We start from the raw sequence: 27,414 nt of genomic DNA on the forward strand, positions 1-27,414 counted from the left end.
AATCTCTTTCTCTCACACCCAGTTATTGTGATCTGAATAGTGTTTTCCTGAAAGGATTATAAGAATAAGGCAGGAAGATGAAGTGAAGGATTATTAAATCAGCTGTGTTCTCATTAAATGGTGGAGCAGAATCAAAAGGGCCAAATGGCACAGGGAATCACTGACATTGACATCCTTCTCCCACATGGTCATGAGGGCATTATGTGTTGATCACTGCCAGACCACTGGACTTGTGGTCAAAGGTGTTCTTTGCATATGGTTCCATGAGATACAGGTGATAGGAAACAGTCCAACTATTTAGAGTGTTCTGCAGGCAGACCCATCATTCCAAATACTGGGGATGGGTAGAACCTTAGTGTTTGTATATTGCGAGTCTGTGTGCATCTTGATGCAGCCATGCACAAAGGTGGGTATCAGGATGAGGATGGATTATATCCTTCCTCCCTTATCTAGAGTTTTATACATGGTATCCATGCAGGCACAGTCCATCTTTAATCTCCAGGTAAAATAGAAGATGGCTCAGGTAACTGTTGTGGCACAGGCTCAGGGAATAGGCCAGACCTGCACCACATGCTAAGACACCACAAGTAACCTCATTTTTTAACCAGAGTTTTTCCCATTTGCCCAGTTTCTGCCTCACCTGGCAATACACTTCTCCCAAGTTTGAGCTCACACCCCTTGGCCTCCAAACCAAAAACCCAGCAGTTTCAGGTAATCTGGCCCCCACATTTTGATTTTGATTTGATTTATTATTGTCACATTAACTAATTCCAGTGACAAGCTCTGTTTTGCATGATTATAATGTACAAAGATCATAGGGTGATTGAACAAAGTGAGGAATACAAGTCACGTTTGCAAAGAAGGTGCACAAAAAGCAAGATCAACAATAGATTTGAAACTTGAAAGGTCTATTCAGAAGTCTGAACAGCAGGGATGAAGCTGTTCTTGAATCTGTTGACATATGTGTTTAAGGTTTTGTCTCTTCTGCCTGATGGAAGAGGATGAGAGAGCTAATAGCCGAGGTGGGAGGGATCTTTAATGATATTGGCTGCCTTTCTGTGGCAGCAAGAAGTATAGATGGAGTCAATAGACAGAAGGTTGGCTTGCATGATGATTTGGACTGTGGGCTGTGTTCACAACTTTCTGTACTTTCTGTGGTCCTGGGCAGAGCAGTTGCCCTACCAAGCATGAAACTAAGGGGATAAAGGATCAGTCTATGCAGTTCCCAAAGAACAAGGACTTGCACTTGCCTCAGTGTACCTTGTCCCCCAAGGCTAGTCTGAACTGGTCACAGATGCTCATGAGTCTGCGCATTCATGGTAAATCTGAGCAAAGAAATGGCAAAGTCATTCATGAGGGCAAGCTTTGACCTGCGGACTTGCACTGCCTGGAATATTAACCCCTCTCAGCCTCGCATTCTTCCTGATGGACTTGTCAAAAGGCTCAGTGCTCACCCCTTATGTGGGTGGGCTATATCCAGTCTAAGATCTTCTCCTGGTCCAGGCTGATTAGACAGTGTCCACCCTGCCCCCGTCCCAAATGGCCTACCCTGTAACCTTAGACTGACCCCTGGTTAAGGATTCTCTGCACATGGTGAATATCCTATCTAGTCCTGTTAGAATTTTAAAAATTTCTTCAAGATACTTCCTCATTCTTTTAGTGAATAATGTCCTATCAGTCTCTCTTCACAGGTCAGTTCTACCATCTCAGACCAGTTGCAGGTAATATTTAACCTTGAAACTTGCACTTGGGGAGAAACAACAAGTTGAGGGAGTATTTTATGAATGGTGGAATACGGAGTACCTTAAAGGGACAGAGGGACCTTCAGGTAAATATTCATGGATTCCTGAAGTCAGCAGAACATGTGAATAGGATAGTTAAGAAAGCATATGGGACACTTGTTTTCAACAGTTGTGGTATAAAGTATAAGAGCAAGGTGGTAATGTTGGAGTTGTATAGAGTGTTGGTTATGCCACAGCTGAAGTACTGTGTGCAGTTCTGTTCACCTGACTACTGAAGGGGCTTCTAGAGGAGGTTTACCAGGATGTTGCCAGGGATGGAGAAGTTGGACTATAAGGAAAGACTAGGTAGGCTTTGATTGTTTTCTTTAGAGCAAAGAAGGCTAAGGGAGGACATGATTAAAATGTGTAAGATTGAGAGAGGTATGGACAGAGTGAAATCTTGATTCCCTTGGTTGAGGGGTCAATCACGAGAGAGCATAGTTTTAGGAGATTCAGAGGAGACTTGGAAAAAAACACTTTTTCACTCAGCAAGGGTTGTGAATCTGGAATGCACCTCCTGGGAAGATAGTGAAAGCCGGAAACCTAGCAACCTTTTAAAAAAAAAATTTGGATGAGCGCTTTAAATATCATAACATGTAATGATATGGGACAAGTGCTGTACCTGCATCCTTCATTTCAGCAACTGATGTACAAGGACACCAAGTGTTATTCCCCTTTAACAATTTACTGCTATTCAGATAATAATCTGCCTTCCTGTTTTGTTACCAAAGTAGATAACCTCACATTATACTCATCTATCATACATTTGCCCATTCACTCAACATGTTCAAATCACATTGAAGGTACATCCTTCTCACCCTTCCAGCTAGTTCTATCACATCTGCAAATTTTGAGATATTATATTTAACTCCCTCATCTAAATCATTCATGAGTATTGTCACCCTGCGATATCCCACTGCCAACCAATTCTCTATCCATGTCAGTACACGGTCTCAATCCCATGTGTTTTAGTTTTACATGGGTGGCATGGTGGCCGAGTGCTTAGCACTGCTGCCTCACAGGAACCCAGATTCGATTCCACCCTCAGCCAACTATCTGTATGGAGTTTGCACCTTCTCCCCATGTTTTTGTGGGTTTCTTCTGGATGCTACAGATTCCTCCCACAGATTTTTTAGGGTAGGTAGATTGTCCATAGTGTCCGGGGACGTGTAGGTTAGGTGGATTAGCCATGGGAAGTGTGGAGTTACAGGAATAGAGTAGAGGGTTGGGTCTGGGTGAGATGCTGTTCAGAGGGTCAGTTAGACCAGTTGAGCCAAACAGCTACACTGCAAGAATTCTATAATTCTATGTTGGTCTTTTATATGGGATCTTACTGAAACCCTTTTGAAAGTCCATGTTAACCACATACCTCTTATTGACTCTACTTGTCACATTCCCAAAACATTCCAGTAGATTTGTCAAGCATGATTTCCCTTTCATAAATCTATCCTGACTCTGTCTGGTACCATCACTGGCTTTGAAGTGCTGCGCTGTTAACTTTTTCTTCCAGAGTCTAGCGTCTTCCCTATTATGAATGTCAAGACTACAGTTCCTTGTTTTCTCACTACCTCCTTTGTATAAATAATAGAGTTACATGAGCTACTTTCCAATGTGTAGGAACTGTTCCAGAGTCGATAGAATCTTGAAAGATGATCAGTAATGCAACCACTATGTCTTGGGCCACTTCCTTCAGTACTCTGGGATGTAGACAATCAGCCCTGGAGATTTATTGGCCTTTACTCCCATCAATTTCTCCAACATTATTTCCTACTCATACTGATTGTGTTCAGTTCCTACACCTCACTAAACCCAATGTTCTCCAGTAGAAATAAAACATTTATGGAATTGATCTGTCAACTTTGGACCCATTATAACTTCCCCCATTTGTTACTGTAAGGATCCTACATTTATTTTCACTAATCCTTTTTTCTTCACATACCTATAAAAGTTATCATATTGTACTTTCCTGACAGATTTACTCTTATACTCAATTTTCTCTGTCTTAATCAATTCCTTTGTCCTCCTTTATTGAACTCTAAAGTACTCCCAATTCTCATGCCTGCTTTTTTTTTGGCCAATTTGACTGCCCTTCCTTGGATCTACTACTATAATTTCCTTTGTTTTTCATTGTTGGCCCATCTTTCCCATTTCATTTTTGTGCCAGACAGGAATGAGCAATTATTGCAATCCCCTTATTTAAAGAAAGATATCATTCCATTGAGTGCAGGTCATAGAAGGTTCACTTGGGTGATCCCTGGTATGGAGGGATATACTTATGAACAAGGCCTAAACAGATTAGAATTCTGCTCTGTTTGGAGTTTAGAAGAATGGGATCTTGTTGAAGCATACAGGATTCTTTAAAGAGTTAAGTGCTGAAAAGACGTTCCCCCCTCATGGGAGAGTCTAGGACCAGAAAGCACCGTCTCAGAATTAAGAGTTAAGAAAGCATTTTTTTCTGAGGGATGAGAGTCTTTGGAACTCCTTACCACAGAGAGCTCTGGGTCAGGGTACTTGTATACATTTAAAGCTGAGATAGATACTTGCTCAGTTGAAGAATTAAGGGTTACGGGAAAAATACAGGAAAGTGAATATGAGGAATGTTGGACTGGGCATGACACTATTGAATGGAGGAGAAGGCTTGAGGGCCCGAACAGTCTACTCCTGTTCCTATTTCTTATGGTGTTATAATTACAGGTCTACCCTTCCTGCTTGTGATTATAATTTCCTATTTATATCTTGGTTAATGTAACCACTATAGCTTGGGGTCTGTATACGAACGCCCTCTTATTGTTTTCTGCCCCTTAGTGTTTCTGAGCTCTCGAGTTAATATCATTCCTCTCTACTGTTAGTTTAGTCTTTAACTGGCAATGCTTTCTCACCTACTTTTCCTTTTTGTCTGTCCTTCCAAAAAACTGAATAATCCTGAATGTTCAGTTTCTATCCCAGGTCACCCTGCAGCCAGGGCTCCATAATCCAATAATTCCTGTTTAAAACTATTTACATGACTAATTCATCTACTTTATGACAAATGCCCCACACGAGGCATTAAGACTAACTTTTTAAACTTGTTGCGTTTCCACATAAAACCAAAAAAATTTCTCTCACAAGAATCTGGAAGAATTTCTGACATGAGATCTTCAGTTTCATCCCTTTTCATTAGGCTTTTTCAAAAACCAGCAATTGTTCCATGTAGCTGCATTTCAATTAAATCAAGCATGGAGAGAATAATTGTCAATATTTTTTTCTCTTTGTCTTGCATTAAATACAAACCTCTAACTTCATCTTCAACAATGTTCCTCACAGTTAACTTTAAGTTCATTACATGATTCAGGCAGCTGCAAAACCCAATGGTTTGATCGGGATGACCCTTCGGGCACAGGCGACGCTGAAGATCTTGTGAGTCTACGAAAAGAATTTCCTAATCAGATCTGCAGTAACCTGATTGCCTGCGAAGTGGAGACAACAGCAGGAGTTCCTGTCTCTGGCTCTGGAGACAATATCCCTGAGTAAACAATTATTCTTCCCATTCAATTTTGATAATATTACTTCATTTTAAAAGCCATGAGTTTGTTTAAACATTAAATTATTACACACTGTCATTCTGTATTAAACAGATGCAGCATTTCTACTGGCTTCCGTTGTGTAAATGCAGATCAAGAAGATGGGACCTGTGAGGATTACAGAATACGATTTATTTGCTCGGAGTCTTTTTGTGAGTATTAGACATTTGTGCAAGTTGGTTTATTGAGTGTCTGCTCTCACATTGTGGCTACATATTTAATGCTGAAGGCTTGCTTAAATGGGATGATATCAGGCCCTCTTAGTGCAATACTGAATACAGGTTGAGGACCTCTGAAATGAAAATCACTGGGATGTTGGCCCACAGGATGACTAGACATGAGAGTCTAACACCTACAGTTCCCAGTCACAGTTGTGATACTGCAGGTGTTATCATGTTCAGGCTGAATTTTTCACTTCACAAATGAAATCTATGGATCAGAAAGGGTTATTGGATCTTTAACACACAAAAATTATGTTGAAATCATTTTCCAAAAATAAGTTTTCAACAAATTAGGGAATAAAATCCTGCTACTGGTAATGAGCACGATCAGATAAGTTTTTGCCGAACTGGTGAAAACTTACCTGGATCACAGTCATCTTCAGCAGCAGGATTTTATTTCCTAATTTTCATAACTCAGCAGAAGCACAAAATGCAAATGACCCACTCTTGGGAACTCTCAAGTTCTGGTGGCAATGTCCCTGACTAAATATTCCTACCAAATGATCCTCATTACTTCTTTCTACTTTTATAATACCAAGGGCAAAACATTGGCTAGTAGAAGCCACTTAGCATGTACTCCACCACTAGATGGTTCCTGGGTGACCCTTCTATCTGTGTTCCTAAACTTTACCACTGTGACCCCATTCTAAGGATTGAAAATTGTCATGACCCCTCCGAACTGAAAATGGGTTGGGATATGGTGGGCTGTGAGGGCAGGAGTCTGGTACAGCAAGACTGGTCTGAGAACTTGGTCAAAGTTCAATGGGTGCTATTGCTGTCTCAAAGCTTAACTGTTTATTATCTGCCTCCATCACTATAATAATATGCTGCTCCAATAAGACACTTCTTAAAATTACATCAACTTAATTTCAAAACCACATAGCCACTGTTGTCTTCTGTGTCTTTCTTCTTCCTGGGTCATTTTCTTTCTTTTTGCTGCAAGTATGTTTCATATGAAAGGGTACCTTTGATTTAGAGTGTTTCCTAATTTGTTAGAGAGCAAGATGTTGGCTCTCCATGCATTCCTGTCTTGATGGCAGTTGCTCAATGACCAATTTTCAAAATGCCCACATTTTATACCCCCCCTAACGTTGGACTACCTTATTTGTTCAATGTTGGCAAAAACCATAAATTCTAACTTGATTGGGTTTTAGTATTCTGGGGCATAATTTAAACATGGGACCAATGTAGATTTCACCAGTTTTATTTTCATTTCTCCTCCCCCACCTTATCCCACAGCCTACCTTCCAACTCAGCACTACCCTCTTAAATTGTCCTAACTGTCTATCTTCCTTCCCACCTATCCGCTTCACCCTCCTTTCCGACCTATCATCATCAACCCCCCAGCTCCATCTACCGTTGCATTCCCAGCTACCTTCTCCCTAGCCACACCGCTGTTGCATTTATCTCTCAGCCCCTTGGCCACTCCTTCATTCCTGATGAAGTGCTTATGCCTGAAATGTCGAATCTCCTGTTCCTTGGATGCTGCCTGACCAGCTGTGCTTTTCTGACACCACACCTTTTGACTCTGATTTAGAGCATTTGCAGTCTTCACTTTCTCATAAATTAAACTGGTTGAATTTGAATTGTTGTCAAAACAGCAACCAAAACTCAGGTATCAATTTCACAGCCAAATGTTACATAATTTCAATTTTTCGGTACACTTCCGGTTCACTCATATACACAGGTGCTTGTAAACTCTCAGTGCAGAGCAGCATTCACTCTCTCTTAAAGATACAGTACACACCTTCAACTTTATAACACCTCCCCCTTAAGAAAAACATGAACCATCATAATGAAAAGATGGCTTCATGTTGTTTTCTAATTCTTATTCCCAATTCTTATTTCTAATTCTTATCCCCTGTTACTAGGGGACACAGCTTTAAATTAAGGGGAGGTTGGTATAGGACAGATGTTAGGGGTAGATTCTTTACTCAGTAGGTTGTGAGTTCATGGAATGCCCTGCCAGTATCAGTGGTGGACTCTCCCTCTTTATGCTCATTCAAGCGGGCATTGGATAAGCATATGGAGGTTATTGGGCTAGTGTAGGTTAGGTAGGCTTCGGTCGGCGCAACATCGAGGGCCGAAGGGCCTGTACTGCGCTGTATTTTTTTATGTTCTATGTACAATGAAATACATAGGTCATTAAGTTGTACTTTACATATTAGTTTCTGCACACACATATGTAACATTGGAATCAGTCAAATCTTATCTAAATTTTTCTTTTAAATCCACAATAATGTATCTGCTATCACATTTTTTATGAATAATTTGTAAATTTGTAATTTGGAAATTAAAAGTCTGTAACATAATACTCCAACAAAATAGTCTCATATTTTCATTTTTAAATCTTTCCAAGAACATAAGAGGATTGTGGTCAGTGTACACAACCGTCTCTGACGTATTGTTCGTCACATAAACATTAAATGTTGTAAGGCCAGTGTTGAGTTTCTTTGAAAAGTAGCCAATTGGCCGTTGAATTCCATCAGCATCTTCCTGTAGCATTACAGCTTCAAGTGTGGTACTGTGGCGAACATGTAACATTGCATAATGGGAAAAATTGGCCAACTCTGAAATCATAGATTAGTAAGTTAGAAAGGACTGTGGCAAAAGGTCAGAAACCGCATTCATGACAGGCTGCAACCTTGGTAAAACTTCAGTAATCTCCTTAACGGCTCCTTGTATATTTTGAACTGCAGATTTTAGCCTAAATAAAACGAGTGTACACAGAAACAATGTTATGGAATGACGTGATTGACTGATTTTTTTTTGAAAAACCAATAAAGCAAAGTTCAGTGTTATGGATGGTAAACCTTTCATCATAATCTGTCACTTCTCAGCATATTTCAAAGTATATAAGTAATATCCTTTTCTTTGTAAAGGTGCAAAACTTGGAAGAGAAATTGAGGACAACTTGTATCTCTCCCTCTCTCAAGTTTTAACCAAAACTGCTGCAGTATTATCAATAAAAGCTGATTATTGCCAGTTCAAACTGATTTTTTCAAGTGTTGTTGATATCTTTTGCATTCACAGATCACTGCTAATTACAATCTGATTCAATACAACTTCATTATCACTAGCATCGATTACGATGTTGAAGGCTTTCAAAAACTAGTGCTGTGATTAATACTACTTTTAAATTCTCAAAAGCCTCCTGGTATTGTTCTGTCCACTGAAATTTTTCATTCTTCTTTAGTAAATCCACATCCAGTAGAATCCACTTAGTCCCAAAAAAACGAAGCAATTCTTTCTTCATGAATGGCCATGGTAATTCCTCGCTGGCCTTCATCGTCACATTCCTTGGGGTCAACCTTCCATAACCAATGTTATGTCCCAAGAATGTCACCTCTGCCTTTGCAAATTCTGTTTTCTTTAAGTGTGTTACCAGATTTGCTGCCAACTATGCCATGTGATCTATCCATGACTCACAAAAGATCACTATATCATCCAGATAAACTGCACAATTTGTTAATCCAGCCGCAACTTTGTTCATGAGTCTTTGAAATGTGGCTGATGCATTCTTCATTCCAAAAGGGCATCATTTTGAATTAATATAGTCCATTTGGGGTTACAAGCACAGATACTTCTTTCGTTTTCTCTGATAAAGGTCCCTGTCGATAGCCGTACAGTAAGTCCAGCTTCACGATGTAAGTACCTTGTTCAAATTTCTTTATACGGTCCTCCAATCTTTGTATTGGATTGAGACCGATTTTGTTATGGCATTGACTTTCCGATAGCCCACACAACATTGTTGAGTCCTGTCAGGTTTGAAAACCAACACAATTGGCAAACTCCACTTACTCTGACTTGGTTTGATGATATCTTCATTGAGCATTGCATTCACTTCCTTCTGGACCAGTGGGCGCTGAGAGGATTAAGTCTGTAGGGGTGTTGTTTTATCAGAACAGCATTGCCTCCTTCCACCTCATGCACAATAGTATTAGTCCTCCCCATTCTATTCCTGCATATGTCCTCATATTACTGCAACAAACCTTTCAACTTGGTTGTTTGCTCCTCAGACAGATAGCTCACTATTCTATCCCACTCCTCAAGGACTTCCTCATTATTAAACATATTTTGAGGCACATCAAAATCCATACATCTGGATTTGATTTCTCACTCTGCGGGGCAATAACTAACACCTGTTTCTCCAGTTCCCTATCTACCATAGTAAGGTTTCAACATATTCACATGACATATCCGAGACAGTTTTTTTCTATCCAACATCTTTACCAAATAGTTTAGCTGACTCAACTTTTTCTCAATTTGATGGCGACCACTAAACCTTAGTAACAATACTAAAAAGTCATCCCCAAGGGAAATTATCCAAATTTTATACTTTTTAATCTGCCACCTACTTCATTCTATGCTGTACCTTCTTCAGGTGCTGTTTAGTTAACTCACCTCCCTGATTTAATCTCTCCTTCACCTCAGATACATAATCCAAGTATGAAATTACTGACTTTGGTCTTATCAATTTTTCTTTAATTAATTTCAAAGGTCCTCTTAATTCATGTCTGAATATTAACTCAAAGTGAGAAAACTGAGTAGATTAATCTGGGGCATCTCTAATGGCAAACAATACGAATGGGATTCCTTTATCCCAACCATTCGGGTAATCCTGACAGTATGCTGTTAACATGGTCTTCAGGATCTGATGCACCTTTCCAAAGCTCCCTGGGATTAAGGATGGTATGCACTTGATTTAAAGTGCTGTTTGCCTAAGCCATCAATGACTTTCTTAAACAGCCTAGCAGTAAAATTAGACCCTTGATCTGACTGAATCTCCCTGGGTAGCCCATACCAGGTAAAGAAAGCTACCAACACTTTCACCACCCTTTTTGCCTTAATACTCTGGAATGGAATTACCTCCAGAAATCTGGATGACACATCCATTATGGTTAGGAAGTACTGGTTCCCATTTTTAGTTTTAGGGAGAGGTCCTACACAGTCAATCATAACCAGCATGAAAAGTTCTTTGAATGTGGGATTTGGTTACAAAGGTGCTGGCTTATCTACATGTATGGCAACATTTAGCCAAATCCTTGTGCAGTCCAGGCCAATAGAAGTCCTTTTGTACCTTAGCCTGAGTCTTCTTCACACCTGGATGACACCTACTGGTAATTCATGTGCTCCCTGCAACACTTCCTGTCTGTATGCTATTGGCAAAACAATCTGTTTTTTCCAATCATTTCTCCTCTGAACTAATCTGTCACGGTCTCCATTTTTGTCTCTTGAAGATAATAACCGTCAGGAATAGATTAGATTACTTACAGTGTGGAAACAGGCCCTTCGGCCCAACAAGTCCACACCGACCCTCCAAAGCGCAACCCACCCAGACCTATTCCCCTACATTTACCCCTTCACCTAACACCATGGGCAATTTAGCATGGCCAATTCACCTAACCTGCACATTTTTGGACCGTGGGAGGAAACCGGAGCATCCGGAGGAAACCCACGCAGACACGGGGAGAATGTGCAAACTCCACACAGTCAGTCGCCTGAAGTGGGAATTGAACCCAGGACTCAGGCACTGTGAGGCAGCAGTGCTAACCACTGTGCCACCGTGCCGTCCTATTCTAATTCCTTTTCTGAGTATACGTCAATATATACTTTAATTGTCTCGTCTTTCTGTTGTAAGCCCTTTCAGAACTAAACACTTCTGCCTGACCCTCTGCCTGTTCAGGTTTTTCCTGCACCGTTGCATCGAACAGGCTATCAGCTAACTGAACCTCAACTCCTTCGTCTTTCTCTTTAGTTTTTGTTTCTTGCTGTGACTTAGTACAGTGGGATCTTGTTACTACACAGTGTAGAAAGCTTCCAGGGTATTTTTCTTTTAACTCCTCAGTTCCCTGGTCTTCCTTTGGCTTCTCCACAACAAAGGGTGTCACTCCCAACTTGGATCCTGCTAAATCCTTCCCAAGAATGAACTGTGTTCCTGGAACAGACACTCTATCAATCACTTCTAGATTAGATTAGATTAGATTAGATTATTTACAGTGTGGAAACAGGCCCTTCGGCCCAACAAGTCCACACCGCCCCGCCGAAGCGCAACCCACCCATACCCCTACATTTACCCCTTACCTAACACTACGGGCAATTTAACATGGCCAATTCACCTGACCTGCACATCTTTGGACTGTGATAGGAAACCGGAGCACCCGGAGGAAACCCACGCAGACACTTTGAGAATGTGCAAACTCCACACAGTTAGTCACCTGAGGCGGGAATTGAACCCGGATCTCTGGCGCTGTGAGGCAGCAGTGCTAACCACTGTGCCACCGTGCCACCCACTGTTACTGTTACTTCCCCACTCTTGATTTAGCTCTCTAACCTGACCAACAATAAAAAGAATTCACCCACCTTCTTATTTCTTGTCTTATGTCCTCTCATTCCCGTCCATGAGATGCTTGTGAAATGTGAAACTCGTGAAAGCAAAGTACAGGTGCTGGAGGTCAAAGATAAATTTAAATACTGGTGAAACTCAACAAGTCTGTCAGCATCTGTGGAAAGAGAAATAGAGTTAATATTTGAAGTCCAATGACTCTTCTTTGGAACGGAAGGTGCTGGATCTTGTGAATTTCTCCAGCATTTGCTGCTTTAATGTGCAATGTGACGTTACTCCAATGTAGGAAGTGGAGCTGTCAAAATGGTATAACAAGATATTGGATGAGGAACCGGTCTTGGTTCAAACACCAGGATAACTACCTGTTTTTCTTTATATAGTCCCTTGAGATGTTTATCTCCATCCTGAGTCTTAAAGGAAAATTGGAGTGAACAAAGAAAATTACAGCACAGGAACAGGCCCTTCGGTTCTCCTACCCTGTGCCGATCCAGATCCTCTACCTAAACCTGTCACCTGTTTTCTAAGGGTCTCTATCCCTTTGCTCCCTGCCTATTCATGTGTCTGTCTAGATACATCTTAAATGAAGCTATTGTGCCCACCTCTACCACCTCTCCTGGTAACATGTTGCAGGTGCCCACCACGCTGTCTGTAAAGAACTTTCCAAGCATATCTCCCCTAAACTTTTCACCTCTCACTTTGAACTCGTGACCCCTAGTAATTGAGATGTCCGGTCTGGGGGAAAAAGCTTCTTGCTATCCACCTTGTCTACACCCCTCATGATTTTGTGGACTTCAATCAAGTCCCCCCTCAACCTCCGTCTTTCTAATGAAAATAATCCTAATCTACTCAATCTCTCTTCCTAGATAGCACCGTCCAAACCAGGCAACCTTCTAGTGAACCTCGTCTGCACTGTCTCCAAAGTATTCACATTCTTTTCTTAATGTGGTGACCAGAACTGTATGCAGTATTCCAAATGTGGCCGAACCAAAATCCTATACAACTGTGACATGTCCTGCCAACTCTGGTACTCAAAACCCTGTCCGATGAAGGAAAGCGTGCCATATGCCTTCTTGACCACTCTATTGACCTGTGTTGCCACCTTCATATAACAATGGACCTGAACACCCAGATCTCTCTGTATATCAATTTTCACCAGGATTTTTCCATTTACTGTTGAATCTTCGCTCTTGAATCTTCCAAAATGCATCACCTCACATTTGCCCGATTGAACTCCATCTGCAACTTCTCTGCCCAACGCTCCAATCTATTGATAATTTGCTGTATTCTCTGACAGTCCCGTTTTGTTTCTACTACTCCACCAATTTTAATGTCATCTGCAAACTTGCTCATCAGACCACCTATACTTTGCACCAAATCATTTATGTACATCACAAACAATACTGGTCCCACCTAGAGTAATCAAACGTCTATCCCTAACCTCAACATACGTAATACCTCTCTCCTCGGTGAATACCAATGCAAAGATTTATTAAAGATCTTACCCATTTTCTCTGACTCCATATATAATTTTCCTCCTTTGTCCTTGAGTGAGCCAACCCTTTCTGTAGTTACCCTCTTGCTCCTTTGGGATTTTCCTTAACCCTGTTTACTAAAGATATCTCATGACCCCTTTTAGCCCTCTTAATTCCTCGTTTCAAATTGGTCCTACATTCCCAATATTATTCCAAAGCTTTGTCTGTCTTCAGTAGCCTAGACTTTATAGACTTCGATTTTCCTGCTCCTCAGATGCTGCCTGGCCTGCTGTACTTTTCCAACACGATATTTTTCCAACTCTAGACTTCCTTTTTTCTCTTAGCTAGTCTCACAATTTCACCTGTCATCTATGGTTCCCTTATCTTGCCATTGCTATCCCTCATTTTCACAGGAGCATGTCTGGCCTGCACTCTAACCAGCTTTTCTTTAAAAGCCTCCCACATATTAAATGTGGATTTACCTTTAGATACCTGCTCCCAATCTACATTCCCCAGCTCCTGTAGAATTTTGATATAGTTGGCCTTCCGTTAATTTAGGAGAAAGTGAGGACTGCAGATGCTGGAGATCAGAGCTGAAAATGTGTTGCTGGAAAAGCACAGCAGGTCAGGCAGCATCCAAGGAGCAGGAGAATCGACGTTTCGGGCATGAGCCCGCTTCCCTTAATTTAGCACTCTTCCTTTAGGACCACTCTCACCTTTGTCCATGAGTATTCTCAACTTAACGGAATTGTGACCACTATTCCCAAAGTAATCCCCTACTGAAACTTCAACCACATGGTCAGACTCATTCCCCAACACCAGGTCCAGTATGACCCCTTCCTGAATTGGACTATTTATAGACTGCTCGAGAAAACCCTCCTGGATGCTCCTTTACAAATTCTGCTCCATCAAGACCTCTAACACTTAGTGAATCCCAATCAATGTTGGGAAATTTAAAATCCGCTATCACCACCACTCTGTTGCTCCTACATCTTTCCATAAGCTGATCACATATTTGTACCTCCACCTCACATTCACTGTTGGGAGGCCTGTCATACAACCCCAATATTGTTACCGCATCCTTCCTATTTCTGACCACTGTCTATATTACCTCACTGCTTGAGTCTTCCATAGTGCCCTCCTTCAGCCCAGCTGTGATAGCCTCTTTGAACAGTAATGCAACTTCTCCACCCCTTTTACCTCCCTCTCTATCCTGCCTGAAGCATTGGTATCCTGGGATATTTAGTTGCCAATCATGCACTTCCCTCAACCAAGTCTCAGTAATAGCAATAACATTGTACTCCCAGGTACTAATCCAAGCCCTAAGTCCATCTGCCTTACCTTCTACACTTCTGACATTAAAACAAATGCATCTCAGACCATCAGTCCCTTTGTGTTCACCATCTGCTCCCTGCCTACTATTCCCCTTCATCACGCTGACTTCATTATCTAGTTCATTATAGGCTATGGTTACAACATCCCTATTGTTGACTAACCTCCTTACTTGGTTCCCATCTCCCTCCCACTTTAGTTTAACCCTCCTAAACCTCTTTAGCAAAAGCACCCACAAGTGAATTGGTTCCAGTCCAGCCCAGGTGTAGGCTGTCCAATTTGTAATAGTCCTACCTCCCCCAGAACTGGTCCCAATGTCCCAAAAGTCGGAACCCCCCCATCCTTAACCATCTCTCAAGCCATGCATTCGTCCTGCCTACTCCTTCATTTCTACTCTGACTCCTGCGTGGTACTGGTAGCAATCCTGAGATTACTACCTCTGAGGTCCTACTTTTTAACTTGGCTCATAATTCCCTAAATTCTGCGTTTAGGACTTCATCCCTTTTTTTTAACCTATATCTTTGGTGCCAATATGAACCACAACAACTGGCTGTTTACTTTCCCCTTTAGAATGTTCAACAGTTGACCTGAGACATCCCTGACCCATGCACCTGGGAGGCAGCATACCATTCGGGAGTCTCGTTTTCATACACAGAACTGCCTATCTACTCTTCTTTCAATTGAATCCCCTATGACTATACCTCTTCCATATTTTTCCCCCTCTTCTGAACAGCAGAGCCAGCCACAGTGCCATGAACTTGGCTAGGGCTGCCTTCCCCTGGTTAACTAAAACGGGATAACTGTCAAAATATATCAATTCACTCACCTTCCCAGCACGCAATTCGACCGCTCCCACTCAGCTCCTCGCTCTCACCACTGTTGCAAATGGAGGCCTGTCGCTCGAGGGAAGTCCCTTTTAAATGGGAAACTTCCCTTCCTGACAGCCCTCTGATCCTCTCTCTCTCTCTCTCTTTCTCTCTCTCTCTCTCTCTCCCCTGCTTCTTCCGATAAATGGAGGCCTGACACTTGAGGTAATTCTCTTTTAAGTGGGAAATTTACTTTTCCAATAACCCCCTTGGTTTTTTTTAAGATTACTTTACAGTGTGGAAACAGGCCCTTCGGCCCAACAAGTCCACCCCGCCCCGCCGAAGCGTAACCAACCCATACCCCTACATCTACATCTACATCTACCCCTTACCTAACACTACGGGCAATTTAGCATGGCCAATTCACCTGACCTGCACATTTTTGGAGTGTGGGAGGAAACCGGAGCACCCGGAGGAAACCCACGCAGACACGGGGAGAACGTGCAAACTCCACACAGTCAGTCGCCTGAGGCGGGAATTGAACCTGGGTCTCTGGCGCTGTGAGGCAGCAGTGCTAACCACTGTGCCACCGTGCCGCCCTTCTCTCTCTCTCTCTCTCTTTCTCTTGCCTCTCCCGAAAAATGTGAGAAACAGAAAGTAACCCACCCAAGGATACTTAGCATTTGAGCCTTTGATCCAACTGAAAACCAGGTGCTTGACAACTAACAAACATGTGTATGCACAAGTAATTTCTATCACTGGACCTTCCCTTTTTGCTCTTCATTCGGTTCCCTTTACAACTGCTAAATTGCAATTGATTCTGGTTTAGTGAATTTCTCTATGGCTTGATCTCCTTCAGAATGGAAGTAATGATTTCACATTTTCACTACTCTGCTTTAGCCATGTCAAGTCCTTCAAATCTAATCTTAATGGTGTTGTTGGCACCTTGTTTTTTACCTTCAACCAGGCAACTGCAAAACCCAGTGGTTTGATCGTGATGATCCATCAGGCAATGGTGATTTTGAAGATTTTGTGACTCTACAAAAAGAATATCCTGATCAGATCTGCAGTAAGCCAACTGCCTGTGAGGTGGAGACAACATCAGGAATTTTAATCACGAGCACTGGAGACAACATTGCTGAGTAATTAATAAATTTCTCTCTCCTTTTGATCTTCATTGCTGAGAATGTGACTAATTTTAGTAACTGCTTTTCCACAAACTCCTGTTCTGCCTTAATTAGTTGCAGCATTTCCAATGGGTTTTCTTGTGTCAATAAAGAGCAAGAAGATGGGAGCTGTGAAGATTACAAAATTCGATTTACCTGCCCTGAAGCTTTTTGTAAGTACTGGATATTTTCAGTGTTGACTTTTGGTGCTTTAGTTGGTCACTTTGGAAGGAGTGCCTCCAATTTTAATATTATCATTTTGTTGTTTGTTTAACTAAGAAAATGTTGGCTTTTACCTTTTGGCTTTGAACCATGCATGATGACACATCGAGGAATTTCTGGGAATAAACTACAATACAAAACAAATTCACAAAGCTTTGCCAAATATTGTAATCCAACAGTCAGAGTTGTGGTAAGGCAGGACACAGTGAGCCAAGGCTGAATATTGCCTTTCAGAAATGAAAAGACATTTTCCCCATTGTATTATTGGTTAATGGTTTGAAATCCAGCACTTAAGCTACTTCAGCTGTCTCCCTGCATGTATAGTCCTCCAGGACTTGAGAACTTTATGCAGTTCCATTGTAGGAAGGATTCGCATTTACTCAGCCTTGTCTTTATTTATTTGGGCAATGGACTAGACTTAACAGAACTAAAATTGGAGACTTAAAAAAATCAACACATAAAACCTCACACTTTGTTTTCCTGCTATTTCCTACCTCGGTGGAGATGTCTTTACCACAGAAACCTTCTCAAGGACAAATAGGGATGGGCAATGAAAATTAACCTTACTAGATTTAGCCTACACTTTATTTGTTTAATTAAATTAAACCTCTCAATCCATCTTTAAATCATACATTCATTTTTCCCCATAAATTAGGCAACTGCAAAACTGAGTGGTTTGATCGCGATAACCCATCTGGAAATGGGGACTATGAAAATCTTGTGAATCTGCGGAAAGAATATTCTGATCAGATCTGCAGTAACCCAATTGCTTGTGAAGTGGAGACAATATCAGGGGCCCCAGCGTCAAGCACTGGAGACATTATTCCTGAGTAAGTAATGCATCCTTTTACTTTTATTTGGCACTGGGTCAGTGTTTCAAAGTGAACGGATGGAGTTTTTCATGAAGTAGTGGGCCCAATACTCCACCTTAACCATCTATCTCGTCTATCTTTTCTACAGCAACTTCACTGCCCACAATCGCTAATTGATATAGCAACCATCAGAATCAAGCATTTCAGTCCTGTCACATCCAGTCATAGGTAATTGATAATAGAGGACAATTTAGCAAACAGGAGGAAGCTTCACAAAAATCCCGTTCTCAATGAAGGTGGGCCCAAAACATCAATACAAAGAACGAGGATGAAGCATTTGCAACAATTTTCAGCTACAAGTGTCAAACATGTGACACATCTTGGCCTTCCCCTAAGACCCCAGTACCACCGTTGCAGTTCATTAACCACTTTGATTTATGTCATAATATCACAAAATGGTTGAGATGCTCCAGACACTGTGGGTTCTGACAACAGCCTGACAATAGTATTGAAGATTTGTGTTGAAGACACTTGGTTTATGTTCATTATTCATCTCTTGACCTTACTGCAGTCTTGGTCAACAACATTATTATCGCCTCCATATTTTGTATTAAATAGATGTAGCATTACAGCTGGATTCACTTGTGTGAATAAAGATCAACCTGATGGCAGCTGTGAAGATTACAGAATACGGTTTACCTGTGCTCAATCTTTCTGTAAGTGTTTGACCACTTATAAGTGTTGATTTATTGTGACTTTCCGCTTTGGAAATAATCAGTTCGCATGTAGTGCTGCAGCTTAGCTCCATATTAAGTAGGATATGTTTTCACTGTTGTTTGGACTGCTTTTTTTAATTCTGTGGAATGTTCGCTTTGCTGGCTGTACCAGCATTTATTGCTTATCCCTAGTTACTGTTGATGGCGAGGTGCCTTCTGGAATTGCAGTCTGTGTGGTATATGGAAACCAAACCATTGTGTGGTGTTAGGAACGAAGTTCCAGGATTTTGACATAGCAACACTGAAGTGGTAGCAATATCTTTCCAAGTCAGGATGGTATGTGGAGGGATGTAGCAGAGTTGCACAGCAAGCATCTTCTACAAGGGTAGAGCACTGTGTATTTGGGACAGCATCATCCAGCGATAGAAGCCAACATTCAGAGGGTTAATCAGGATTATGCCATTAAAATATAAAAGCAAAATATTGTTAACTTTATTCTGTTTCTCTTCTGCACCCATTGAACCAAACCCTTTAGTGCCACTTTTAAAAATATTGCTCATTGTGTTTTTTGTTTCTTGCACTAATCAGGCAACTGCAAAACCCCGTGGTTTGACCGTGATAACCCATCAGGCAAAGGCGATTATGAAGATCTTGTGAACCTCCGAAAGCAACATTCTGACCAGATATGCAGTAATCCAAGTGCCTGTGAAGTAGAGACAGTATCAGGCGTTCCAGCCTCAGAAACTGGAGACAACATCCCTGAGTAAATAGTGATTCCTCTCATCTCTGTTTCAATTTTAAAGACTAACAGTTGTTCTGGCAAACACATCATTACACCATCTCATTTACAGGTGCAGTATTTTTACTGGATTTACCTGTGTAAATGAAGACCAAAAAGATGGGAGCTGTGAAGATTACAAAGTCCGATTTATCTGTCCTGAATCTTATTGTAAGTATTCATCATTGTAAATTATACCTTAAGGGTAGTTAATTTGCACTTTGAAAACAACTACAAGGTTTGTGAAGATTTGTAGCTCAGGTTGAGGTTTAGGGTGTAGGTTTGCTCGCTGAGCTGTAGGTTTGATATCCAGACGTTTCATTACCTGGCTAGGTAACATCATCAGTGGTGACCTCCAAGTGAAGCAAAGCTGTTGTCTCCTGCTTTCTATTTATATCTTTCTCCTGGATGGGGTTCCTGGGGTTTGTGGTGATGTCATTTCCTGTTCGTTTTCTGAGGAGTTGATAAATGGCATCTAGATCTATGTGTTTGTTTATGGCATTGTGGTTGGAGTGCCAGGCCTCTAGGAATTCTCTGGCATGTCTTTGCTTAACCTGTCCCAGGATAGATGTGTTGTCCAAGTCAAAATGGTGGGGTTTTTTTTCATCCATGTGTAGGGCTACGAGGGAGAGAAGGTGGTGTCTTTTTGTGGCTAGCTGGTGTTCGTGTTTCCTGGTGGCTAACTTTCTTCCTGTTTGTCCTACGTAGTGTTTGTGGCAGTCCTTGCATGGAATTTTGTAGACGACGTTGGTTTTGTCCATGGGTTGTACTGGGTCTTTTAAGTTTGTTAGTTTTTGTTTGAGAGTGTTGGTGGGTTTGTGTGCTACTAGGATTCCGAGGGGTCTTAGTAGTCTGGCTGTCATTTCTGAAACTTCTTTGATGTATGGTAAGGTGGTTAGGGTTTCTGGCAGTGTTTGGTCTGCTTGTCGTGGTTTGTTCCTGAGGAATCTGTGGACTGTATTTTGAGTATCCGTTCTTCTTGAATACGTTGTATAGGTGGTTCTCTGTTTTCCAAAGTTCGTCTGTGCTGCAGTGTGTGGTGGCTCGTTGGAATAGTGTTCTGATACAGCTTTGTTTGTGTGTGTTGGGATGGTTGCTGGTGTAGTTAAGTATTTGGTCAGTGTTTGTCGGTTTTCTGTATACGCAGGTTTGTAGTTCTCCGTTGTCCTTTCTTTTGACTGTGACGTCCAGGAATGCGAGCTTGTTTTTGGTTTCTTCCTCCTTGGTGAACTTTATGCCTGTGAGGGTGTTGTTGATGATGTTAAATGTCTCTTCTATCTTGTTTCTTTTTTTGATGACAAAGATGTCATCTATGTAGCGGACCCAGATTTTTGGTTTGATGGTTGGTAGGGCTGTTTGTTCTAGTCTTTGCACTACTGCTTCTGCTATGAATCCTGATAGCGGAGATCCCATGGGTGTGCCGTTGGTTTGTTTGTAGACCATGTTGTTGAAAGTGAAGTGGGTGGTGAGGCTTCATAATGTTTCCACTAGCTTCATGATGTTTTCGTTGGTAATGTGATTGGTGGTTGGTGTGTGTGTGATGGTCTCTTCTAAAAGTGTGGTAAATGTTTCCTTTGCCAGGTCGATGTTGATGGAGGTGAACAGTGCTGTTACACTGAATGAGATCATTACTTCATCTTCCTCTATTTTGGTGTCTTTGATGATTTTTAAGGAATTCCTGGGTGGAGTGAATGGAGTGCTGTGATTCTTCTACTAGGTACTTCAGTCTTGCTTGTAGTTCTTTGGCCAGTCTGTCAGTTGGTGTTCCGGGTAGTGAGACTATAGGTCTGAGGGGGGCTCCTGGTTTATAGATTTTTGGTAGTCTGTAGAATCGTGGGGTGTTGGTCCCGTCGGGTTTCATTTTCTGGAATTCTGTATTGTTTACTTGTCCGGAATTGTGTAATTTTCTTCGGAGATATGTAATTTTGTTTCTTAGTTGTGGGGTCTGGTCTAGCGCCACCTGTTGGTAAGTGTTGGTGTCTGTGAGTAGTGTATTGGCTTTCTCTATGTAGTCCCTTCTGTTCAGGATGACTGTGAGCTGACCTTTGTCTACAGGTAATATAACGATGTTTTTGTCTTTTTTGAGGTTTTCTAGGGCTTTCTTTTCTTGGTGTGTTCAGTTTGTTTCCTTCCCTCTTTCGGCTCAGAGTAGGTACAACTGTCTGTCTGATCGTTTGCTGTGTTTCTTCTGTAAGTTTGTTGTCCTTCAATGTAGTTTCTAATGCCACTAGGAAATCCTTCTTGTCAGCATCTCGGTCATTGAAATGTAATCCTTTTACTAGTACCTTTTTCTGTATCTGATAGGGTCCGGTCTGATAAGTTCTTTATCCGTGCCCCTGTGTTATCGGTTTTGTCTTTTTTTTTTGAGTTTGTCAAGTTTTTTCTTCAGGTCCCGATTTTTCTTTATCTGTATTTGTTGTTTGGTGTTTATGGCTCGTTCTACCGCGTCTGTTCTACTGTACAACTACTGTACAGCCAGTGCTATAGTTTTGTGTGTTTAAGAAGATGAATGTCAGTACAAGTTAGAACAAAACAGTGCTATTGAACTGTTGCATATTGAAAATCTACAAGGTATAAAGTGTTATTGAATACTTGCTGACTATCACCCAGTAATAGGAATGCAACACAAGGTAATGTCATTGTAAATAGTAGAGAACACAGGACAAACATTTTTATTCAATGATGACAGCTGACTTGCTGCCAAAGTTATCATTAACCAATGTTAGCCTTGTGAGCATTTAGAATTGATTCCATTTAAATGCAGTTTCAATTACAAGCAGATGTCTGGGTAGCATACAATGTTATTCCTGTTCCAAAACTGGCATAAACTCCTGGATCAGCAGATATCTTGCAGGCTTGTTGTGGAGTTCCCTTGGGACTAGTCTTGGGACCCTTGCTTATCCTGATGTGTATTTATGATCTAGGTTTTGGTGTCCGGGGATGATTTCAAAGTTTGTGGAAGATACAAAACTTGGAAATATTGAAAGGAGAACTGTGTAGAAATCCAAGACTAAAGTAAAGTCATCAGATAGGCGGAAGATAAAGTTCAATGAGAAATGTGACATGTTTCATTTTGGTTGGAAGAACATGGACAGATAATATAAACATTGAGGTCAATTCTTTAGGGACTGGGGACAGAGGAACCTGGGTACATATTTGCATTGATCATTGAAGGTTCAGAGAACAGCTAATAAAGCATACAATATGTTGTGCTTTATTAAGAGGGGCACAGAGCAAGAGGTGGTGCTAAGCTTGTTAAGGTTTGTTTGCAGTATTGTTTGCATTTCTGGCACTACATTATCGGCAGTTAGTGAACACAATGGGGAAAGTGCAGAATAGGTTGACACAATCGTTCCAGGGATGAGGAATTTCAGTTATGAGGATAGAATGGTGAGGGTAGGACTATTCCCCTTGCAGAGAATAAGGCTGAGAGGAGATCAGATAGACGTTTTCAAAGTGTTGAGTTTTTAGATGGAAAGAAACTGTTCCAGCTCATAAAAGATCAAGAACAAGAGGTCACGGATTCAAGGTGATTTGCAAATGCAGTATCAGAAAGAATCTTTTCACACAAAAAACAGGTCTGAAGTGCACTGTCTGGTGGAAGCATGTTTATTTGAGGCATTCAAGAGGGCATTAGAAGGTTATTTAGATAGAAACAATGTGCAAAAATATCAAGAAGGAAAGATAGTGACTAATAATACCGATTTGGAGAGCCAGTGCAGACAATGTGCTGAGTGTCTCCTTCTCCACTACTTCATTCCTCTTATACTGTGACTGTGCTGACACAGTTAAATTCAAAATTCAGAAGGTGCAATCAGCTGCAGTTCCATGAGATGGATTGTTGTAGATCCTATAGAATACTACTGAGTACAGAATTAGTATGGATGAAAGGTCACTGGATGAAAGACATTGACTCTGTTTCCTCTCCTTGGATGTTGCCAGATCTGCTGAGTTTCCCCAGCAATTTTTGTTTTTGTTACGGAATCATTGCTGCTAACTTAGCTGGAGAAATGTTGCAGGAAAGAGGGCTTAAAATTCCTGGGCATTGCAGTAATTTCTGGGAGAAATGTCACCTGTAAAAGCTGGGCAGTTCTCATCATTACAGTATCATGGTGGGAAGCATTCAGAGGAGTGGTCCTGCAGGGTTTAAACTGGCTTGGGAACTGGGGGTAAGGGGCAAAGTTTAGGAATCTGAGAGAAAAATAGATTGGAGGGAATAAATAAATAAATATGGGAGGCAAAGAAAACAAAGGCTAAGAATAGAAAACGGAGTTTTTTCGTAACTTCTGGAATGAACGTCAGCACAAGAGGTCTGGTGAACTAGACTGATGAGCTAAGGGTAGACACTTAGAAGAGATTAGATTACTTAGTGTGGAAACAGGCCCTTCGGCCCAACAAGTCCACACCGACCCGCCAAAGCGCAACCCACCCAGGCCCATTCCCCTACATTTACCCCTTCACCTAAAGCTATGGGCAATTTAGCATGGCCAATTCACCTAACCTGCACATTTTTGGATTGTGGGAGGAAAACGGAGTACCCAGAGGAAACCCACGCAGTCATGGGGAGAATGTACAAACTCCACACAGAGAGTTGCTTGAGGCGGGAATTGAACCCGGGTCTCTGGCGCTGTGAGGCAGCCGTGCTAACAACTGTGCCACTGTGCCGCCTATAATAGATGTTACAACTATTACAGCAACATGGCTTTATGAAGAGATTGAATAACAGCTCAGTATTTCTGATGTACAACAGAGCCTTAAAAAGTTGAAATAAGATGGAATAGCAAATATATAACAAATTTGCGTCAAGCAAGCAGATGCTGGAGATCAGAGCTTAAAAAATGTATTGCTTGAAAAGCGCAACAGGTCAGGCAGCATCAAAGGAGCAGGAGAATCAACGTTTCGGGCATAAGCCCTTCTTCAGGAATGAGGAGGGTGTGCCAAGCAGGCTAAGATAAAAGGTAGGGAGGAGGGACTTGGGGGAGGGGCATTGGGAATGTGATAGGTGGAAGGAGGTTATGCTGAGGGTGATAGGCCGGAGAGGGGGTGGGGGCGGAGTGGTCGGGAAGAAGATTGCAGGTCAAGAAGGCGGTGCTGAGTTTGAGGGTTGGGACTGAGAAAAGGTGGAGGGAGGGGAAATGAGAAAGCTGGAGAAATCTACATTCATCCCTTGTGGTTGGAGGGTTCCTAGATGGAAGATGAGTCACTCTTTCTCCAGGCGTCGTGTTGTCATGGTCTGGCGATGGAGGAGGCCAAGGACCTGCATGTCCTTGGCGGAGTGGGAGGGGGAGTTAAAGTGTTCAGCCACGGGGCGGTTGGGTTGGTTGGTGCGGGTGTCCCAGAGGTGTTCTCTGAAACATTCCGCAAGTAGGCGGCCTGTCTCCCCAATGTATAGGAGGCCACATCGGGTGCAGCAGATGCAGTAAATGGTGTGCATGGAGGTGCAGGTGAATTTCTGACGGATATGGAAGGATCCCTTGGGGCCTTGGAGGAAAGTGAGTGGGGAGGTGTGGGCGCAAGTTTCGCATTTCTTGCGGTTGCAGGGGAAGGTGACGGGAGTGGAGGTTGGGTTGGTGGGGGGTGTGGATCTAACGAGGGAGTCGTGGAGGGAGTGGTCTTTCCGGAACGCTGATAGGGGAGGGGAGGGAAATATATCCCTGGTGGTGGGGTCTGTTTGGAGGTGGCAGAAATGACTAAGGATGATACGATGTATCTGGAGGTTGGTGGGGTGGTAGGCGAGGACCAGTGGGGTTCTATCCTGGTGGCGATTGGAGGGGCGGGGTTCAAAGGCGGAGGAGCGGGAAGTGGAGGAGGTGCGGTGGAGAGCATCGTCAACGACATCTGAGGGGAAATTGCGGTCTTTGAAGAAGGAGGCCATCTGGGTTGTTCGGTATTGGAATTGGTCCTCCTGGGAGCAGATGCGGCGAAGGTGAAGGAATTGGGAATATGGGATGGCGTTTTTACAGGGGCAGGGTGGGAGGAGGTGTAACCTAGGTAGCTGTGGGAGTCGGTCGGTTTATAGTAAATGTCCTTGTTGAGTCGGTCGTCCGAGATAGAAATGGAGAGGTCTAGGAAGGGGAGAGAGGAGTCTGAGACGGTCCAGGTAAATTTGAGGTTGGGGTGGAAGGTGTTAGTAAAGTGGATGAACTGTTCAATCTCCTCATGGGAGCACATGGGATGAACTCAGATTTCTCCAGCTTACTCATTTCCCCTCCCCCCACCTTGTCTCAGTCCCAACCCTCGAACTCAGCACCACCTTCCTAACCCACAATCTTCTTCCTGACCTCTCCGGCCTATCACCCTCACCTTATCACCCTCCCCTTAACCTCCTTCCACCTATCTCATTTCCAACGCCTCTCCCCCAAGCCCCTCCTCCCTTCCTTTTATCTTAGCCTGCTTGGCACACTTTGCTCATTCCTAAAGAAGAGCTCATGCCCGAAACATTGATTCTCCTGCTCCTTGGATGTTGCCTGACCTGCTGCGCCTTTCCAGCAACACATTTTCAGCTCTGATCTCCAGCATCTGCAGTCCTCACTTTCTCCTCTTGGAGATGTTAGAAAACTGAAATAAAAGTGGAAAACTCTGGAGACATGCAACAGGTTAGGCAGCATCTATGGAGAGAGAAATCAAGTTAACATTTTGACTCCAATATGACACTTCTTTGCTTACTCTTGTAATCCATGTCCGTATTAATAAAACCTAGGATAGTATACACTTCATTAATTGCTGTCTCAACCTATCCTATCTCCTTCATTGATTAATGCACATACACACCCAGCACTGACTACCCCTTTAGAATCAGACTGAGCATGCATGTTGGATGACTTGCTTATCAATTCAGTCCTCTCCCATCTTAAATGTTTTGGTATTCCTATTGATCTCTTTTTCTAAAGTCTGCCTGCCTCCTGATAAAAATTAAAACAAATAAATTTTTAGTATTGCAAGCAATTTTTGTTTTGCATCGATGGAACTTCAATTCTGTCATTAAAAGTATTGCTCACAGTATCTTTTTATTTGTTGCACAAATCAGGCAACTGCAAAACCCAGTGGTTTGATCGTGATAATCCGTCAGGAAATGGAGACTATGAAGATCTTGTGAATCTGCGAAAAGAGAATCCTGATCAGATCTGCAGCAACCCATTTGCATGTGAAGTGGAGACGGTATCAGGAGTTCCAGCCTCTGAAACCAGAGACAACATCCCTGAGTAAATATTGATTGTTACCATCTTATTCCTCCACACTACCCCTCTGAACCATTTCCCTGCCTCTGATAGTCACACAAGTAGACCAATGCCCAACATTTGTGGATCAGAAATATTCTCCGATCAATTTTGTAAAGTATGAACCCAATGGCTTCAGAGCTAATCACAAATTACATTCCTGAGCCACTCAGGATAAAACTGAAATAGTCTCTTGCTAGGTGAGAAAAGTATTGAGAAAAGTGTCAGGCATGATTGAATAGCAGAGTAGACTCCATGGGCCAAATGGCCTAAGTCTGTTTTTGTATCTTACAGTCTTATGGAGTTCTACTTGATCATAAGATATATTTCAAACTTCAAATCCTCTCATTCAGTAAGACTGTCTATTTCCATTTAATTCATCCGTTGGTGAAACCCTTGACTGTGCTTCTGTCCCCCCTCCGATTTGACTTTCTGTGCTCTCCTGGGCACGTTCCAACCGTCTACCCTCTGTAAAATGAAGTTGTTTGGCACCTGTCCTGAAAATGCTTCAAATTTTAAATTCCTATCTCTGTTTTTAATTTCTTCAGTGGTTTTCCCTTTATGTCTGCATCCATGACAGACCTGAGACATAAGAACCAGGAGCAGGAGGAGACAATTCAGCCCCTCAAGCTTGCTCTGCCATTCAGTATGATCACAGTTGATCACATCGATATTTTCCTACCAACTCCCCATAACCTTTCAACAAGTTAGTAATTCAAAATCTGTTTATCTCCTTCTTAAATTTACTCCATTCCTACTGCATCCAGCTCACTTGGGTGTGGTCAATTTCATAGATTTCATGAGAGAAGTAATTTCTCATTTTTTAAAAAAATCTGCTACCCATTATCCTAAAGCTACAACCTCTTATTCTATACTGCCTCATAAGAGCATCCTCTTTATGCCAGCTTTATCAGTTGCCTTTATCATCTTATATACCTTAATTAGATTTCCTCTTATTCTTTTAACCTCTGGAGAAAATCTGCCT

The 27,414-nt window shown here is 42.0% G+C and overlaps 1 protein-coding gene across 1 annotated transcript in view; it reads left to right on the forward strand.

The window, feature by feature from the left end:
- Nucleotides 1-27,414, forward strand: part of LOC140487258 (uncharacterized) — a 190,306-nt gene that overhangs the window by 99,539 nt on the left and 63,353 nt on the right. Inside the window, exons 16-24 of the mRNA XM_072586884.1 lie at nucleotides 5,113-5,287; nucleotides 5,396-5,493; nucleotides 16,486-16,660; nucleotides 16,760-16,857; nucleotides 17,562-17,736; nucleotides 18,337-18,434; nucleotides 19,023-19,197; nucleotides 19,286-19,383; nucleotides 26,240-26,414. Coding sequence (XP_072442985.1) covers nucleotides 5,113-5,287; nucleotides 5,396-5,493; nucleotides 16,486-16,660; nucleotides 16,760-16,857; nucleotides 17,562-17,736; nucleotides 18,337-18,434; nucleotides 19,023-19,197; nucleotides 19,286-19,383; nucleotides 26,240-26,414 — 1,267 coding nt within the window. The remainder of the gene's footprint in view (nucleotides 1-5,112; nucleotides 5,288-5,395; nucleotides 5,494-16,485; nucleotides 16,661-16,759; nucleotides 16,858-17,561; nucleotides 17,737-18,336; nucleotides 18,435-19,022; nucleotides 19,198-19,285; nucleotides 19,384-26,239; nucleotides 26,415-27,414) is intronic.

Source organism: Chiloscyllium punctatum, chromosome 16, assembly GCF_047496795.1.
Source record: "Chiloscyllium punctatum isolate Juve2018m chromosome 16, sChiPun1.3, whole genome shotgun sequence".
In the NCBI taxonomy this organism is placed as follows: Eukaryota; Metazoa; Chordata; class Chondrichthyes; order Orectolobiformes; family Hemiscylliidae; genus Chiloscyllium; species Chiloscyllium punctatum.